This window comes from Rattus norvegicus, chromosome 12, assembly GCF_021556685.1.
Source record: "Rattus norvegicus strain SHRSP/BbbUtx chromosome 12, alternate assembly SHRSP_T2T, whole genome shotgun sequence".
NCBI lineage: Eukaryota > Metazoa > Chordata > Mammalia > Rodentia > Muridae > Rattus > Rattus norvegicus.
The window spans coordinates 40656072-40675163 of record NC_141545.1 but is presented as its reverse complement, the minus strand read 5'-3'; the positions used below and the strand labels follow the sequence as shown (position 1 = coordinate 40675163).

Genomic DNA, 19092 nt, shown 5'->3' with positions numbered 1-19092 from the left:
TAGTAAGGTGAGCTCATGGCCCACTGTGGGGTGCCTTCCTCCTCCAAGCACTGCCCAGTGGGTCTTGCACATCCCCACGAGGCTCCCCAACTTTCTCTTTTTCCAAGAAGGTATCTGTGAAGGTCAGAGCGCTCCCTCCTGACCTTTCTCATCCTTCATCGAGCACCCCCTACCCCCAGGTGCCCCTTCTAGGCTGACAGCATTGCATTCCCCTCCTATCTTTTTCAACAAAAATCAAACAAGAGCCGGCCCAATCCGTGACCTTCAATGTGTTTTTCCTGTATTCTCTAAGCACCCAGGTGGAAAAGACCTCCCCGCCTCTGTCTTCTGCTCCTCAGGCACCTCAGCTAACCTCTTGGCTCTTGGGTTACCCTTGTCCCACTTCAGGCCCAACCTCTTCCTCCTGCGGACTGGGTGCGTTTGATTTCCTTGCTGTGGTGGGTGAGGTGTTTAGGAATGAGATCATGGCCGCCGCATGCTTTTCAGCTCCTGGGGGAAGATGCACGGAGGAGGGAGCGTACTGTAGCGTTTTCCTTGGCTCCAGCTATTTTCTGAGAAGCCCAGTTTCAAGGTTACTGATCAGCGCCCCCTGGGTTTACACGGGGGCGGGGCTCTTGAGTTTCAGGTAGATCTCGACTTCCAGAGGATGAAACGCTTGAGGGGGGAGGCTCAGCCCCATTCCTAATCCAGACACTGGGTCAAAGGATTTCGAAACAAATTGCCAATCCCTAAGATCCCAGGCGGAGGAAGACAGAACCCCGAGTTCACAGCTCCCAATGGTAGACATCATGGACCAAACTCTTCACTTTTCAAAAAAATTTGAGGCTGCCCATGCCGCCACTGTGCCGTCGAGGGGCACTATGACACCAGCGAATCCTTCTGGTTTGGAGGGGGAAATTAGAGGAAGGGGCTGTATTTCAGGAGAGGAAGGCAAATCTCTCCTCTCTGTTGCTGAACCCAAGGGAAACTAGTTGGGTGAAGACAAAGACAGATGAAAGATTTCAACTTGGTTTAGATTTTTGGGCTGGGATTTTTTTTTTTTGGGGGGTGGGTGGGGGGGGGAGGGTTACTTTTTTTTTTTTTTCCAAGAGAGGACTGCAGGAAAAAAAAAAAATTTTTTTTTCCTGTTCTTTTTTTCGGAGCTGGGGACCGAACCCAGGGCCTTGTGCTTGCTAGGCAAGTGCTCTACCACCAAGCTAAATCCCCAACCCAGGAAAAAAAATTTCCAAAAAAAAAAAGAAATAATAATAATAATAATAATAATAATAATAATAATAATAAACTTACAAACAGTTGTCGCCTTCTACCATTCACCTTCAAAAGCTTTCGGCCACAGGCCCGGGAACATTAAACACACGATTGCTCAACATTACATGGTGACACACTTGGAGCCTCACCAAATTGAGTTGTTAACCAATCTCTGTCCGAAACAAAGGGTAAGGCAGTGACAAATAGGGCCCTGTGCCCAGCCTAGAGGGCAATTAATCAACAATGGATCTCAGGGGTCCAACTGGCGTTCCAGAGGCCCATTTCAGTGAACTTGCCTGGCCTAAACCACTCCTCAGAGGCCTGAGTCACACAAGAGTTAAGCAGCCTTTGAAGGGAAGTTGATAGGACCCCTGCGCTCCCATGAGGCTCAGGTCTTAAGGAATTAAAATTCGAGGGTGGGCGGGCGTATGGTAAACTTTTTCTCCTGGAAAAAAAAAAATCAATGGGGGAACAAAAAAAAAAAAAAAAAAAAAATCCAGGTGGTGGGAGGGAGGGAAGAGGAAAGGCAAATAATTTGCGGTTTCCAAACAGAGTCACTGGCTGCAAAGGGAGGGAAGGGAAGGGTTGGCTGAGCCATTACCTTTTCGGGCAAAGTTGATTTCACTAGAGCCATTAAGGAAAGAAAAGATACGTGTAAGAAAGACAGCAGATCGATGAGTGATCACCTGGGCCATTCTTTCTCTCCTCCATAGCTAACTGGAGCTAAATGTCACGGCAGTGGCGGTGACGTGGTTATGGCAAGCTCACAGCGGTCCCTGGTCTAGCTCTATTATGCGTTATCTGCAGAGCAGATTTGCAGGAAGAAAAGGATGCCCTATCGGGTCCCCAGAGGCCGGCACCTGCTTACACCACCTTACAAGGGAGGGAGGGACAGCCCTGCGGAGTTAAGTGTCACCAAGCGTGGAGCCCAGAAAAATGAAAATATTTCCTAAATGTGGGAGAAGTTTACAGTTTTAGGTCTAGATAGCCCAGCCCGCCGCCACCTAGAGCTATAAAGGCTAAACACCTTTTCTGAAGTCAAAACCACACAGAGGGCGGGGAACTCATACAGTCTGAGTTTTCTCCACCAACCTCCCTCATTTGTTTCCACGCCAAGCCATGTTTTAGAACACACCGGGACAAACTATTTTTAAATGCTCATAGCCTTCTTAAAGGAAAGGGATGGAAAGGATTGAGCAGTATAGGCTCACAAGTAGTCCTGGCATTTTTTTTTTTTTTTTTGGTTCTTTTTTTCGGAGCTGGGGACCGAACCCAGGGCCTTGTGCTTCCTAGGCAAACGCTCTACCACTGAGCTAAATCCCCAACCCCTAGTCCTGGCATTTTATCTGGCTTCCAGGACTCTCTCTCCAGGGCCCTTTGTCTGCTTTTGGCTACTAAGACAGAAACAATTGGGCCTTGTAGCCAAGCCCCTCTCCGAAGACCAGAAATCAAGGCAGATTAAATGCCTGCTGTTGCCTGTAGCCCAGCCTGCCTCTCAGCCATCCCTCCCCCAACCCTCAAGCCAACAACATGCTTTCTAAGAAGCCAGATGGGTTCCCCCTTAGAGACTGAGGACAAGGGCCCTTGTGGGAGGGAGCTGATGTGCATCTTGATGGGGTGAGACACTTCCCCAGTGCAAACAGCAGGCCACTATGGGAGAGTTGGGGGCGGGTCTATTACCATGACTCCTGCCTTTGAGTGATACCGGTTGGAGGAACCGGGCTCCTGGGAGTTATGGACTGGGATGAGGGGAGTGTGTGTGTGGGGGGGGAGCAGACGCACTGAGATGCACAATCATATTCCCATGGTAGGGGACAGCTACCCAGCAAGTTGCCAAAGTCTTGAGAAATCCCAGTCCGATTCCGGCTTTCAGGAATTGCCTGGAAAGTCTGGGTCTGACCTCGCCTCTAGAGCGCTGGGTTTCTATCCACACCTGCTGGTCTGCTGCTCACAAAATGGACTGTTTTTTTCAGGGCTGGCCAAAGAACAGTTGGCTGGAGACCAGAGAGCATTTGACTCAGACTGGAAAGTCACTATTTGTGCCCAAACAGTGCTTTTCTCCTGAACAGCGCCGAGAGCGTGCTACAGATCTGGGCTGCGGTGACCTTTCTAGATGGGTGCCAGTGGGAAGGGGAAGAAGTCTATGAAATGAGGCGTCTGCATAGGATCTTGGCCCAGGACAAATGAAACTGGAAATTCAAGCATGCCCTGGGTACTCTCATCACCTCCCTCTCTTTGAATCACTGTATCAATCTGTGAAAACGGAGATCTGAAAACAAGACCAGAAAGATACATTCTGACCAGAGCCATTTGAGGTATTTCTTTATAGAGTCCAACACTTCTTGAGGGCCAAAAAGCCAGAGGCAAATCCAGAGTAGAAATGGCATGTGGTCTGTCCATGCAATGGAGTTCTACTCCGTTATGAGACGGGCTGGCAGTGGCTAGAATAGGAATGTACCTTGAACACATCATGCTGAGTGAAAGAGTCCAGATATGAAAGGCCACATATTACATGATTCCGTCCTTAGCAAATGTCCCCAACTGGCAAATTTCATCGAGACTGAAGGTTATATCGGGGCTGTCAGGGGTGAAGAAAGAGGAAAAGAGGAATGACTGCTAATGGGTACGGGGGTTCCTTGGTGTGTTGGGGGTGCGTGAAATGTGCTAGAATTAGTGATGATGGCTAATTCTGTACAGTTCAAACGGCGAATTTTATGCCATGTGGGTTATATCTCAATTAAAAAAAAATCATTAAATAGGCACATTTAAAAAAAGAGAGACTACAAATAAATAGGCCCTTTTAATCCCAGGGCTTCAGTTCCTCACCCTTGAACCTGTCTCAAATGCCTGGGGACATGGGTCAGGCCAAAGCACTGGAATGAGGGTGGCCAAGTCCTAACCGTCAAAGATAATTCAGGGGAAATTCGAGAACAAAAAGCACATATGGCCCTTGGGAGAGATTTCATAGCTGAAAAATGGTGTCCTGAGTTGTCAGTGAGGATGGACACAAGGGAAGCTGCGGTCCCAGCGCTCAGAAACAGGACGAGAGACCCGGACACAGGCTTCCTCGCCACCAGACTTCAGTTTCCCAAGGAAATGCTTGGGAGAGATGTGATTTTTGGACCAGGCTGGGCTTTCTTCAGAGCCTCCCCACGCCCGGGAAAGTTCCGCAACAAGAACAACAGAAAAGCTCCACACACCCTCTTTCTACACGAGCAAAGAGGAGAAAGGCTGGGCTCTTCCCACTTCCTGCTGTTTCCTCAAGATACACACACAGACACACAGACACACAGACACTTGTTCAGGTACAGATAGATCAACAGTAGTTGCGGGAAAGTGGTTGGTTTTGTTTTGGGTTTCTTGTTTTTCAATGAGAAAACATAGCTTAGACTGGTCCCACCCTATATAGTTCTGGCTGGCCTTGAACTTCTGATCCTTCTACCTACACTTCCCAAGTGCTGAGATTATAGACGTGTACAGTCATGATGGCCAGCTTTTCCACTGGGGATTCTGGCTGCCTGCGGCCTGAGCTTGAACAGAGACTCCCGGGAATTGGGGACTGGTTCTTGTGGATGGTCTGAGAGCTCACTGCAGAGAAGAATCAAGGCCCCAGACTGAGACAGGAGGGAGAGGGAACTGAAGAGGTGTCATGGAGAAAGGCCAGCATGCGCACCGGGGAAGGAAGGTGCCGCTTACCCGGGTCCTGTCCTCGATCTCGTAGATGCGCAGCTGCATGGGCACGTTGAAGCTGTGCAGGATGTTCCCGCCGAACACCAGAGAGTCCACGGGCGTGTACACTGCATGGATCCAACCTGAGGGAGGGCAAAGGGAGGGTGAGCCCTGACTCCTCTAGAAGACAGGAGGGCACAGGGGACACGGAGGTGCGAGGACATGTGATACGGACACCAAGGCTCCCAGGCAGCCCAAGGGATGCAGTCAGCAACCCCTAGAGACCCCAGCTGACTCAAGGCAGGTGCTGGACTGCTGCAGGCAAAGTGCCGGTCTTAAAAACTTGGGGGATCAGACTTTCTCACCGGGACGTGGCTGTTGCCAGGAACATGGCCCTGGTCCCAGCACTCATACACAGTCAGAAGGTGGGAGGAACCTTCCGGGCTGTACGTCTCTCCTCAGCCTTTTCTCTTAGTCATTCCTTGGAACACTGGTCCTGGAGGGCTCATATGGAACCGCTCAGAGCAATGATTACAGAGCCTGGGTACACCATTTGCATGAAATCCTCCCAGACCCATTTCCAAGTCATCTCCTTGGCCACGGGATGCTTGTATCCCCATCTCAGCTTCCCCCGCCCATTCTTCCTCCTGTACTAAGTGCTGTGACAAGCGTCCCTTCCTGTGGTGCACTCCCAACACAGGCCTTGGTTTATTCGTTCTTTTAGAAGCCATCTCTTTCCAACTACAACCTACAGGAGAAGAAACGGGGTGTGTTGAAGCGAAGTCGTCTGTACGGATTTTGAACCCAGAGAGTTAGCCTCTGCCTCATTGATGGGGACTTTAGTTAACAGTGTCATGTCTCCACTGAGATTGGTCACGGTTGCCAGTGCAGAGAAGTCAGTGTGGTCCCTAGAGCTGGAGCCAGAGGGCACAGAGCTTAACAGTTTCTGCAATCCGCAAGGCTGAGAGGCCCTTGCGGCTGGCAGCGGTGCTTCACACCTTTAATTTCAGCGGAGGTGGGCAGATCTCTGAATTCAAGGCCAGCCTGGTCTACACCTCGAATTCCAGGGCAGGAGTGGCTACACAGAGAAACCCTGCCTCAAAAACACAGACACACACAGACACACACAGACACACACACACACGAGTCCCTTGCTGAATGAAGGAGCAGCACTAACCAGCGAGGGAAACAGCTATCTCTGCCTTGCCCCCGAGTTCTAGGAAACAGACATGGGAGCACAAGGGGAAGCAACAGAGAAATACACTGAAAATTCTGGAACACCAAACAGTTCCAGCTCTCTCCCAGGAGTGTTGAGACATCAGTTCTCAGGCTCATGATCTACACCCGCTGCGGGGAACGGAGCCACCAGATGGGTCTGCTATAGTTGACAGTACCACTGTGATAGAGACAGACACACTTCCTCAAATTGGGCTGAGGGTGTCTGGACCCTCGAGACCCTGTTCCTACACTTAACATGGCCACCTGTCATGGTTTGAATATGCTGGGCCCAGGGAGTGGCACTATTTGGAGGTGTGGCCTTGTTGGAGTAGGTGTGTCACTGTGCTGGTGGGCTTTAAGACCCTCCTAGCTGCCTGGAAGTCAGTCTTCTAGCAGCCTTCAGATGAAGATGTAGAACTCCCAGCTCCTCCTGCACCATGCCTGCCTGGAGCCTGGATGCTGCCAGGCTCCTGCCTTGATGATAATAGACTGAACCTCTGAGCCTGTAAGACAGCCCTAGTTAAATGTTGTTCTTTTAAGAGTTGTCTTGGTCATGGTGTCTGTTCACTGCAGTAAAACTCTAACTAAGACACCATCCTTCCCTCTACCCAAGTCTGAACTTAGGGAGCCTGGTTCCAGACTCTCCCCATGAAAACATCCCTGTTCTGCTATGTGTGCCCACCTGAAGACTGTACTACCTTCCTGTGGGGAACTCAACTGCTACAAGCAGTCACACACATCAGTTTGGAAAAGGACGGCGCCTACGTTAATACGTACTGATTAACCCAGACTTTCCAGCAGGCTCACAAGACTTACATCTATTACAGAGTGTGAACAGAAGACAGATCCCCCGTAAGTAGGCAGAGAACCTGTATGCCAGCTGTTCAAGGGATGCTAGAAGCTTCTACCAACTTTCCTTCCCATCCTAGGTTATCACAGGTGGACCAGGCAGGCTGCCTTGGATTAAAATGGCTGCCCAGTTCCTCTCCAGCCCAGCTCACATTTGCTTCCCTGTCTCAATGAGGCCCTTAGAGGAAGACAAAAAGGGAAACCGCGGTGTTCAAGACTCCATCTCTCCCCATTCTCCGGAGGACGGCTCACTCACGACAATATTGTGGGAAGCCTAGAATGGTGTCCTGGGTTATAACTGGGCCGTCAGCACTGTGAAGGCAATAAACATCTTAGCGTATTCAGGCCGAGCAACCAGGGACAGAGGCAGACGTGGAAGGAACACAGTGTCCCACGAAACCCACTGCCTGGGTGATTTCTGGGACTTGAGGGGGCCAAGAACAACAACCCCAGAGCTGAGGATGCAGTCTGCAAGCCCCCTGGCACATCTGCCTCCATTTTTGCAGTTGCTGTAGTGATGACCTCACAAATTCCGTGAGTGCCCTACCCCCAGCCCCTGGCCCCTGCTGGCGCTGACTAGCAAAACGGCAGGCGGCATCTGACCCAAGGGCATGTTACGCTTGATCTACCTCACGTTACAAAATGAGAGATTTTACCTGAGAATCTGGATTGCTTTCCTCCTCTCAACATATGGAGATGATATACAAGCCAGGCCCCAATATTACCTGGTCCCGAAACACCAAAGCCAAGCAGTAATTGCCAAGTTTCCTGTGCCTCCAGCACGCTCTGCGGGTCACCTGCTTCACATTCTACCCTGTTCTGTACCCGGTTTATAATGGGTGGACTATCAAAGGCCCAATCATGTTATAACCATCACCATTACTGCCTTGTTGGCCTCCAAGTGGTTCATTGTCTCTCATTTTGATTTTTTTTTTAATTTTAATTTTCTCAGATATTTCATGTATTTACATTTCAAATGTTAGCCCCTTTCCTCCCTTCTCCTGTACCCCCTCTCCCTTCCACCTGCTTCTATGAGGATGCTCCCACTCCCACCCACCCGATTTTTTTTTTTTTAAAGACAGGATCACACTGGATAGCATTGGCTCTGGCCTTTAGCACCTATGTAGACCAGCACAGCTTCGAACTCATAGAGATCCATCTGACTCTACCTCCAAGTGCTGGGATTAAAGATATGCACCACCACACCCAGGTAAACTGTCTCTTGACACAAGTAACATTCAGCAGCCCAGAGTAGCCTCCTTCTGCCTCAGGAGGAAGTGGTTCCCACGGGATGGTTCTTATTCCAAGGCAAGCACAGAGAATACGTTAAGAGCAGCCTAAGCCTCTTGACTGCAAAATACTCAGACATTGCCACTCTCAGGTATACCTAACAGGGTCCCCATACTGGGACTAAACACCATAGTTGCCACCTGGCTGGATCCATGCAGCCAGGAGGGAGGGAGTGTTCCCTACATCTCCTCAGCCCCTTGTTCACTGTCTGAAACCAGTGTGGCTCTAAGAACATTTGCTGTGCGAAGGGCTTTAAGCAAAGAACCAGTTCGAAGCCAGCTTGGGTCAATTTCAATGATCTTCCTCTTCCATGGAGCTCGCCTGACCTTCTGAGGGACAGAGACTGGAAAGAAACCAGCCTCGGACTCCTTCGCACTCAGACACAGAAGAAAAGACGGCACATCCTAAACCACTCTAACCCACCAGCATCCTACAAGCTCTCAAAGAGACAGAAACAGGGGACACTTAGGGCCTAAGGCAGCAGAGCACACATCCCAAGTCACTAGGGAGTGAGTGTCGGAAGTATTATAGTTGGTTTGGTAGAGCACTTACCCAGGGGATGAGACCCTGGGTTCATTTCTCAATAAAGGCAGGCAGGCAAACAGACAGGCACAAAGACAGACAGACAGGCAGGCAGGCAGGCAGGCAGACAGACACACACACACACACACACACACACACACACACAGAAAGACAGAGACAGAGACAGAGACAGAAAGACAAATTCACTGAGAGGCTGGTCATTATGCTATATGTCTGTGGTCCAGACATTTAAAAGGGAGAGGTTCATGAGTTCTATCCCACCCTGGGTTATATATCAAATCTCTGTCTCAAGCTAGATACGATGCCACATGCCTGTAATCCCACCATTTTGGAAGTAGAGGCAAGAGGATCGGGAGCTGGAAGACCTTTCTCAGCTACGTAGTGAAATCAAAGCCAATCTAGGTTACGTTAGACCCTGTCTAGACACCTAGGTCTAGGGAATAAAATTTTCGATCTTGGGGACAGCAAGATGGCCCAGCAGGTAAGTATACTTGCCACCAAAGATGATGACCTGAGTTTGATCCCTAGGACCCACATGGTGGAAAACAGAAAATTCCCACAAGCTATCCTGCGGCCTCCACACTCAACCTCTGACACACGCATAAAACACATACAGAATTAGAACAAAATTCCTATCTTTTAATGTTACCTAGCAGCAACAAATTAAAAAACTAAAAACGATGCAGGTAGATTTTCAGATGCACCACTATCAGGCTCTAAGTACCACTCTTTCTTTGAAATATATTTCTATCTGTTCATCCAACAGGATACTGTTTATACAATATATTCAACCATCCATAAGTCATAAAGGCTCAGGGGGGGAACTGTTTCTGTAATGACCATGCAAAGGCCCTTTTTCTTTTCTTTACATAAAGAATACAATGGAGCAACTCTTTACACAGTATTACACTGTACTACGTTGTTTTTTGTTTGTTTTTCCAAAAAAGAGTTTCTCTTTGCAGCCCTGGTAGTCCTGGAACTTGCTCTGTAGCCCAGGCTGGCCTTGAACTCACAGGTCTGCCTGCCTATGCCTCCCTGGTGGGTTAAAGGTGTGTACTACCGATCACTGGCTTGAGCTGGGTCTTTCTGCTCCCTGAGAGACTGGTTTTGGTACCCACAAGGCATACTAACTAGGATCAACCTCCTTTAGCTGACAACTCCCACAATTCTCCTTCAGATTCCTTTCATTCAACAGTTTGCTGCTAGTCTGTCTTCTGGTTGACATATCTTCCAAAGTCTGATTCCTAAGAGGTACACAACATGTGGACTTGACTGAGTGTGTGTATCTCACATGTCTGTGTCTCACTGTGTGTGTGTGTGTGTCACTGTGTGTGTGTCTCACTGTGTGTGTGTGTCTCACTGTGTGTCTACGTCTCACTGTGTATGTCTCACTGTCTGTGTCTCACTATATGTGTGTGTCTGTGTGTCTGCCCCACTGAGTGTGTCTGTGTGTCTGTCTCACTGTGTGTGTGTGTCTGTGTCTCACTGTGTGTATGTCTGTATCTGTCTCACTGTGTGTGTCTGTGTCTCACTGTGTGTGTGTGTCTCACTGTGTGTGTGTGTCTCACTGTGTGTGTATGTCTCACTGTGTGTGTGTGTCTCACTGTGTGTGTGTCTCACTGTGTGTGTGTGTCTCACTGTGTGTCTGTGTCTCACTGTGTGTGTGTGTGTCTCACTGTGTGTCTGTGTCTCACTGTGTGTGTCTGTGTCTCACTGTGTGTCTGTGTCTCACTGTGTATGTGTCTGTGTCTCACTGTGTGTGTGTGTCTCACTGTGTATGTGTCTGTGTCTCACTGTGTGTGTGTGTCTCACTGTGTGTGTCTGTATCTCACTGTGTGTGTGTCTCACTGTGTGTGTCTGTGTCTCACTGTGTGTGTCTCACTGTGTGTGTGTGTCTGTGTCTCACTGTGTGTGTGTGTCTCACTGTGTGTGTGTGTCTATGTCTCACGGTGTGTGTGTATCTGTGGAGTGAGGCACACAGTACCTAAGGACCACACTGTCTTCCCACAGAAACCGCCAGAGTAATGGTTCTCAACCTTCCTAACGCTGTAACCCTTTAGTATGGTTCCTCATGCTGTGGTGAGCCTCCAACCATAAAATTATTTTTGTTGCTATTTCACAACTGTAATTTTGCTACTGTTATAGATCATAATGTAAATATCTAATGTGCAGGGTTTCAGATAGGAGACCCTTATAAAGGGTCGTTTGACCTCCAAAAGGGTCAAAACCCTTGGGTTGAGAACTGCTACTCTAGAGGAAGGCCCGAGAAAGGCATTCAAATGTCCCCAGAGGAAGGACCTGAGGCTTCTTCACTGGTATGGTTACTCAGGCTTTCTCTGGAACCTGAGACTTGCTCCCCTCAGGGCACACCAAAGGCTCATCTAAGTCCAAGGCCCACAGACATCCTCCCTCGTCCTTCAATCCTGGCCGAGACCACAGGACTGCAGGGGGCTGCTCCAAATATTGGGGGAGCCGGTGGTTGACTGACCCCAGGCCAACCACCCAGGAACCTACCAGAAGGGATGAAAAATGTGTAGCCTTGCTTCAGCTCAATTCTTTGGCAGCGTTCCACTCGGTCTCCCAGAAAGATGTCACTCTGTTTGCCAGACAGCACCCACTCCTCATACAGAGCCAAGTTGTGCAGGGTTGGGGGGATCAGCCAAAAGATCTTGGGAGCAAAAGGAAACAGTTAGGCTGGAGTCTCTGATTTCTTCCAGGCTTGGAACAAAACCAAGAAAGCCCCACCCACTTGGGGAGAGACATGGAGGAGGGGGGCATCTGTCTGTCTGGGCTCCCAAAGCAGGGCTCAAAGCAGAGAGGGGGTTCTGGCTACCTTTGGGGTTATCCCCATTCCAACTGAAATACCAAGGCAGGAACATTCCCTGCAGAATTTTTTTTTTTTTCTCCCAAGCCACAGACTTGTCTAGGAGGTGGGGAGTGGAGGGGGGGGGGGGTTAAGGAGTGAAAGATGTATGATAAACTCGCCCAATAAATAAATTCAGCCTGCACTCACTTCGGAGGGGGGGAAACCATCTGGAATCAAGTGGGTTGACTTCCTCCCAGAATCTCTCCCAACACCGCTGTTTCTAAGGAAGGTAGGAGAGGCCCACAGGAGCCAGACACACATGGGCACTCTCAAGAAGGACCTTCATCCGTGCAGGGACACCAGACGCCAAAGGAAACGGAGCACAGGTTCCTTTTCAGAGTGCTATTCTATCTAACGCTGGTGTAAAATGTCTTGCTTAGAGAGACAGGCGGTGGCCACCTCCTACTTTGAAGTTAAAAGTCCCATGGCAGAGCAGACCCAAAACTGAGGAACTTTATGCTGGAGCTCCCTGGAGCTGAAAACAGAGGAGGTATGAATGGGTGACCCTCCCCTCCTGTAGGAGACAGAGAGCCAGGAGGTGGTCCCAGGGGATAAAGCGGCCCTAAGTGGCTGAGTAAGGGGGAGAAGAAGGGAATAGCAAGACTCTCTATGCATACAAAAGCCAGAGATACTAGGGGCACTCACCTTCCCGCCACGGAAAACATGGTACCACACGGAGGTGCCTCCAAAGTCAATGTGGAAGTCGGTGAAACAGCCCTTCACGCTCATCAGACAGTACCTGAAGTGCAGGAGTCGGGGCAGAAAACACAAGTCAGCCTCAAATCACACGTGGCAAGCAACCACGGCAGACAGAGCCACCTGACTTGACACCCTTTTACAAAGGAGGCAGATGGGGAATTTTTAAAGAACTGAGACAAAATCGAAGTGGAGTTTCCCTCCTGGGGGATGCCCCTGTAATCAGGTGACAAATCTCAAGCCTGGGTCACCCACCATAGATGCTCACACACAGCATCTAGGCTTCCAGGTTCCCAAGAGAAATGGCAACCCACAGGCCACTATCAGTTTCGACCTTTACCCCACCCCACCCCCGCCCCCACCCCTGGCCACCTCCGAGGCTCCCTTTCTGTTCCATCCTGGCTCTGTGGCTCTGATAGCTTCAGCTCTCCCCAGCAGCCAGCCCCCTTTGTAGCAGCCGGGGGGGGGGGGGGGGGGGCTGGAATTCAGTAGTAAACCACCTGCCTAGTTTGCCAATTACCAGTCCCCATTCATCTCATTCATTGGACCAGTAGTCCGGCCAGGAATGAGGCACAGTACTGAGAGAAATGGGTAAGAATGCAGAAGATCCCTGCCCTTGCAGATGAGAGCCCAGGGTTGAGGATTGGACAGATAAAGTTAAATGATACATATGGCTTGCTAAGAAAGCAACTGGGCTAAAAATTCCACCCAGTGTGATTCTGCGCATCCCAGGTAAGGAAATCCAAAGAGGAAGTCCACAGACAGATTAGTGGTGGCCAAGGGGCTGCCTGGGCTAGGGTTGGGGTGGGGGTGGGGCAAGAATACACTAATGATCGTGGGGTTTCACTCTAGCAGGATGAAGAGATCCTAAAACTGACGATGTAGTTGTGTCACTCTTTGAACACACTAGAAAACACTGAGTTGGACACTTTTTTTTTTCTGTGTGAATGATACATGATTTTTATCTCGATAGAGCTGTTTTATCTTTCTTCTTTTTTTTTTAAGTGAAGGGATTAAAAGAAGGTCCTGGGACCAGAGAAGGGTGAAGAACTCTGGCGACAGAAGCTGGATCACAGGTTATGTGTTCAAGAGAAGGAACCCCACAGCAGCAGCCCTCCCTTACAAGCACCGAAGGAGATAGGTAGCCCAGCCCTCCCTGCAGGTACACAACAGTCTTCTGGTCCAACCCCCAACAGGTTACCACCGGCCCTAGGGGGTACACAGAACCTGAGTAAGAGAGGAGGGCACCTCACTGGCTTTCAAATCCAGGCCTGGCAAAAAATAGTGTTAACCCCCTACCACTGACCCCTACCCACAAGAACCCCAAGGGGCACGAAGGAGCGACCTCCCCCCTCCCTCCTGCTCATCTTGGCACCTCCAGAGGCCCGCAAACGCGTTTACCCCACTGACCTCTCTTCCCTGCTGTACTTTGCTCTTCCGTGGTTTGGGGAAGAGAGATGGAATGGGGCGGGGACCCGAGGGGAGGAGCCAGCAGCAAGCCCGAGCGGAGAGAATGGGGTAGGGGGGTGGGGGGCGTGGGGGCTGTGCTGGCTTGAAGGTTGGAGGGCTCTGAGAGCCCCCTCCTGGTTTGCCTTTTGCACCTCTCGCTCAGGTGGACCGGGGGCTCGGCAATATGCAGGCAGCGTGCCCCGTGTCCCTCCTCCGGATAGGCTGGAAACAGCCTTAACCATGTGTCTGCAGGAGGCTGACAAATCAGAAGGCCTCCCCGTACATCAGAGCCCCGCTGCCTAGCAACCCCATCGGAGGGGTGTAGTTGACAGCCCAGGACTGTCACGAAGCTGGCACTAGGGCTCCTGAAGTCCTGACTGGGGCTTTACATCCTGTTTGCCGGCAGGAGGTGAGGCAAACAGGTCTCCTGACTTAAGACTCAGGAAATCTTCCCTCCAAAGAATGGGGGGGGGGGGGTCCCGAAGCCCTACCCTACCCCACCCTCATGGACCACACTGGCCTCTTTCAAAGCTCCACTTCAAAATATTAGTCCTCATTTCCCTAAAACCAACTCTACTCTGCCCCTCTCCTCTTCTCTCTTCTCTTCTCTTCTCTTCTCTTCTCTTCTCCTCTCCTCTCCTCTCCTCTCCTCTCCTCTCCTCTCCTCTCCTCTCCTCTCCTCTCCTCTCCTCTCCTCTCCTCTCCTCTCCTCTCCTCTCCTCTCCTCTTCTCTCTCTCTCTCTCTCTCTCTCTCTCTCTCTCTCTCTCTCTCTCTCTCTCTCTTTTAATCTAACCTTGGTTTCCACCCCCTCCAGGCCTCAGCTGAACATAGACTAGAGAAAACAATTTAAGTGTGTTGGGTGGAGCCACGAGAACCTGTTTCCTTCAGCCTGCAGCTGGATGCCCAGAGGGAGTACCTGCAGCAGGGAAAAAGGACCAGGGTTGGGGGTGTCCAGCTCTAGGGCCCCTGGCACTGCTTAGCCAAACCGGTCACTCCTGCTTAGCCCGTCTTCCAGCCCTCTCTCCCAACCCCTCCCATGGAAAACTAGGATCCTCTGGCTGTGAGTGCTCGGAAAGTTCTCCAAGTATAGCCCGCATCTGATCTGCCCTCAGTCAGGGGCCCACTGTGTGCTAGAACACTACTTCCAGACCAGCCTCCTCTAATGTGGGACCTTCCTTTCGGCGTCAGTTCCACTCCTCCCACCTCACACGTCCTTATTAAGTCAAAGTGGCTTTGACAGAGTGGCTTTATACCGGCCCCTGCAGTCCAAAGGCAACCCTAGGATTTGCCTCCCCAAGGCTCCCACCCGCGCTGACTTGGGGCTCCCTTCTCGCTCCTGCTTGCTCTGGCGTGCCGCCTTTGCACTGACCTCTACAGCTTCCTCCTCCCAAGCACACCGCAGTCACATGGGCACCTCGGTCGGCTCGGCTTGGTGCCACAGCCAGCCCGCCAGCTAGCCAGGCTTCCGCAACGGCAAGGCTGGACAGCCAGGCACGCGACACCCCCACCCCACCCCCCACGCTAGGTGGCCTCCGTGCACCCTGCAAGTTCGCAGCTGAAATTGCGGAAGATCTGGAGCGCAGGAGCTCAGTCCTTTCAGCGCTTGGAGGCCAGGGATGGAGGGAGGCAAGAGGCATAAGGGGGGCGCTGCACCTGCCGCACCAACTTTGGGGCGCGGCCTGGGGTCTGGAGAGGTGGGGCGGCCCCACCTTGCCCTTCTCTCTCTAACTTCCAGAAACTCTCCCCCAGGTGACCCAATTGGCATCCCTTTGGGCAAAGGTCTGATGGAGAGAGCCAGGAAAGCTGGCGACGGGTGGCAGGCTGGAGGCGCCGCGCGGGCGCGAACGTACACGCCCCACACTTCCAACCCGCCCTGGGAGACACAAAGAACAGCTCAGCGACGCTGGCCGAGCATCCCGCGGGCAGGAGGCCACCCACACCCGCCCCACGCGCCACAAAGGAGGTTACCCTCGGTGGCCAAGGAGCGGCTCCCTGGCGACCCCTTCTGCAGAGGCTCGACGCGCGCCAGACCCGTGAGGCGACGGCAGCCGAGCCCCCTCCACCGCGCTGCCAGGCCCCAGTCCAGGACGCTGGGGCCCTCTCGCGCCGCCTTCCTTCCTCGGGGAGACAGGCGCAGCCCTGTGCTCATCCCCACGCTGAAACTGAACATCCGCGCGGCGCGGAGGCCGCCAGGGAGGTGGAGAGGCCGCGGCGACAGACAAGAGCTCCGGACCCCACACCGGATCCCTAGCCCACTCCCCACACTCCCCGGCAGTAGCCTGAGGACTACTGGGTCGGGGTTTTCCAGAGTGTAGACACCACCTTGCTGCACAGGTGGTGACCCAATATAAAGCCACCTGCCTTAAAAATCCACCCTTAGGAACCGATGGAGGGAGGGCCAGAGCTAAGATTTCTGGAGAGTAAGTGATGTCAAGAGGTGAGGTTCTAGTCCTAAGAGACTGGCTGTGACCACTTGGGCAATTTCTTTCCTCTCTCAGGGTAATTTACTAGAGGGAGGTAACCTGAAGTTCAACTAGACAGACTCTTCCCCTGCCTGCCCCTCAGTAGCCTTTTCTACTAATTACAAACTACAGTGTTCAATCCAAACTTCACAACACTGTGAGTTCAATCCCACCATTTCAGATGTGGAAGCCAACTGCTCAAGAGGTCAGCCCCTCCTTGACACTAACATACAAGTGGCCAGTACACATTACTGCCTGTCTGTGAATCTCCCAGTCCCGAACTTTAGCACCAAAATTCGAAGTTACACCTAATCGCTCAATGCCTTTAGGCAAAAAGAGTTCAACTCAAGTCCCACCCTGGGGGCGGCAGGAGACAATCTCCTTCCAAAGCTGGTCCTACAGCCTCCAAAGGAAGGAGCCACAAGGAGGCAGGAGATGTCTCCGTATGGGTCTGAAGAGGCAGGAATCAAATTTCATTCTTTGGCCAAACACTGTACACAGTAGAAAGCCAGAGATGTAATTAGAGTCTAACTAAAGTGTAGACTGTAACAGTCACATTCACGATCCAGTACGACAGTGTAGCCCCAATGTCACCCTTCAACCCCATCAACCCCACTTTAAATATACAAACGTATATATAAATATATATACGCATATCCAAGTGATCAATGACCCAGGCGTTCCCTCTGTACCTCCCCTCCGTACCTTCCAGCATTCTGTCTATAAACTTAGACTTTAACTGGATGGATTGTGTTTTAAGCAGGTGTACATTTTACTGGTTGAAAGGTAAAATTAACAGTTCCAAAGAATGTTCCCTATCTTGGGTATGAGCGCCGGTCATTGAGGAGGTGTCCTTGAGCAAGAACTTTTGTCACACTTAGAAACTGATGTGGAATTAAAGCTGACAGCGGCTGCCACCCTGGCAACTGGACAAGGCAACTCAAATAAGGGGCTGACTTTATGGGGACAAATCCTATTCCTTGACGGAAGGACTATAAATGATTCATTTGTGGAAAGAAAGCATCAACCCCGATCTTAAATTCTCATCGGTTGGGACCGTGGATAGATTCTCTCGTTTAGGAACTCGGCATCTCGACTGAACTAGTCAGGAACCTCTAACTGGTCATAGCTCCAAATGAGTTCTTCATGTGCATGCTTGGGCTAATGGGCTAGCATTTTTTAAATTACCTTTACATGTGTATTATATTTGGGGGGGGGCAGGAGAAGGACAAGCTCTCACTATATGTAGCCTTGGCTGTTCTGGAATTCACTATGTAGACCAAGCTAGCCTTGAATTCACAGAGATCCACCTCCCAAATGTTGGGATTAAAGGCACATACATACCACTATGCCTGGCTCACACGTCTATTTTAACTATGCAGAAACAATTCTCAGAGAACTTTCACTGGGTGTGGTGACACGTGCCTGAAATCCCAACCCTTGAAAAGTGGAGGAGGAGTTCAAAGCCAGACCAGGCTACATGAGGCTTTGTTTAAAACAAGGAAACAGAAGTTCTAAAGGGCAGTCTCTCAGTCCTTTACAAGGCCCATGAGCCACTGCTTGCCGCTCAGCAGCGACATTGCCTTCACTGACCCACAATGAATGCTTGTCTCTTGATTGGTAAAAACCTAGCACACCGGCTAATGGTATCGCTGAGGTATAAATGCCAGAGTCTAACACAACACCCGAGTAGTGAGTGACCCTACACAACAGGACACACCGGGAGTTAAGAAAAGAGCCAAGAATCTTGGAGTCGTCTGGAGTCTAGTCTGGAGTCCATGGCTGTCAGCTTCCCTACCTGGTAAGACACAGGTGATCAGTTAAAGCAGCGAATCCCTGAACCAGAAGGTGGGTGTGGCTCTAACAAACGCAAAAAGGGGCCTGGTGAGAAACCACAGAACACCAGACACCAAGAGGCCACGAGTACAGAGTTTTTTATACCACCTTGGGATCATACTCCACACATCACATCCGCTGTGTGCTCCTGTCTTCCCGAGGTACAGGAGAGAGGCAGCCCCCCCCGGGGGGGGGGGGCAGACAGAGCCTCCCTCTGAGTGTAGCAAAGAGGCTGCTTGAATGTTCAGTGACAGTGTCGTCCTGTGTCCCACCTAATACTTCCCCCAGATTTTCTTCTCAGAGTGAAAACGTGCAGTCAAATCTCGGGGGAGGGGAGTACTCCCTTTACAATCATCTGAGCCTCGCCCCTTTCTGGCTGGGATTCTGAGCTCTTTGACTGTGGGCCCACAGCCTATCATTCCTCTTAGCAGCACTCACTGCCAAAAACCACGCTGCTCCAACAGGAGGAGTGAGGAGGAGACGCCCTAATCCCTTTTCTGCAATGCATTACCAAACCCAATCCTTAGTGAGAAAGTGCACACCTGTCCAGACCCTGGGGGATTGTGGAGGCTTCGCTTCCAGACGCACGCCGCAAAGTCTCTCAAGCTCTCCTCTTCAAGAGGGAGAGCACTCGCCTGGCATGTGCAGGGCCCTGGAATTTCATCTGAGCGCCACAGAGACAAAGGGGAGGGGGCTGGGCATGGAGCTCTGTGCTCGATCTCCAGCATGACATAAAGTGCTGGAGAGATGGCTCAGAGGTAAAGAGCACTTGCTGCTCTTTTAGAAGACCCAAGCTAGGGTTGGGGATTTAGCTCAGTGGTAGAGCGCTTGCCTAGCAAGCGCAAGGCCCTGGGTTCGGTCCTCAGCTCTGGAAGGAAAAAAACAAAAAGACCCAAGCTAGGTTCCCTGCACACAAATGGTGGCTGACAACTGTACTCCAGTTCCAGGGGACCAGATACCATCTC

General features: G+C 51.1%; 2 protein-coding genes across 12 annotated transcripts in view; one reads left to right on the top strand and one right to left on the bottom strand.

The window, feature by feature from the left end:
• Kdm2b (lysine demethylase 2B) overlaps positions 1-19092 on the bottom strand; it is a 127151-nt gene that overhangs the window by 70121 nt on the left and 37938 nt on the right. For 8 of the 11 annotated variants that reach the window (XM_087578446.1, XM_087578450.1, XM_087578444.1 and 5 more), the window contains 3 exon segments: positions 12329-12422; positions 11332-11485; positions 4945-5060 (listed from right to left, as the gene is read on the bottom strand). In XM_087578446.1, coding sequence (XP_087434572.1) covers positions 4945-5060; positions 11332-11485; positions 12329-12422 — 364 coding nt within the window. 11 annotated transcript variants of the gene reach the window in all.
• Positions 15264-17033, top strand: LOC148002327 (uncharacterized). The gene is made up of 2 exons (XM_087579740.1): positions 15264-15455; positions 15579-17033. Exons 1-2 carry the CDS (start codon positions 15446-15448, stop codon positions 16142-16144), a joined length of 576 nt encoding a protein of 191 aa, XP_087435866.1. The 5' UTR covers positions 15264-15445; the 3' UTR covers positions 16145-17033.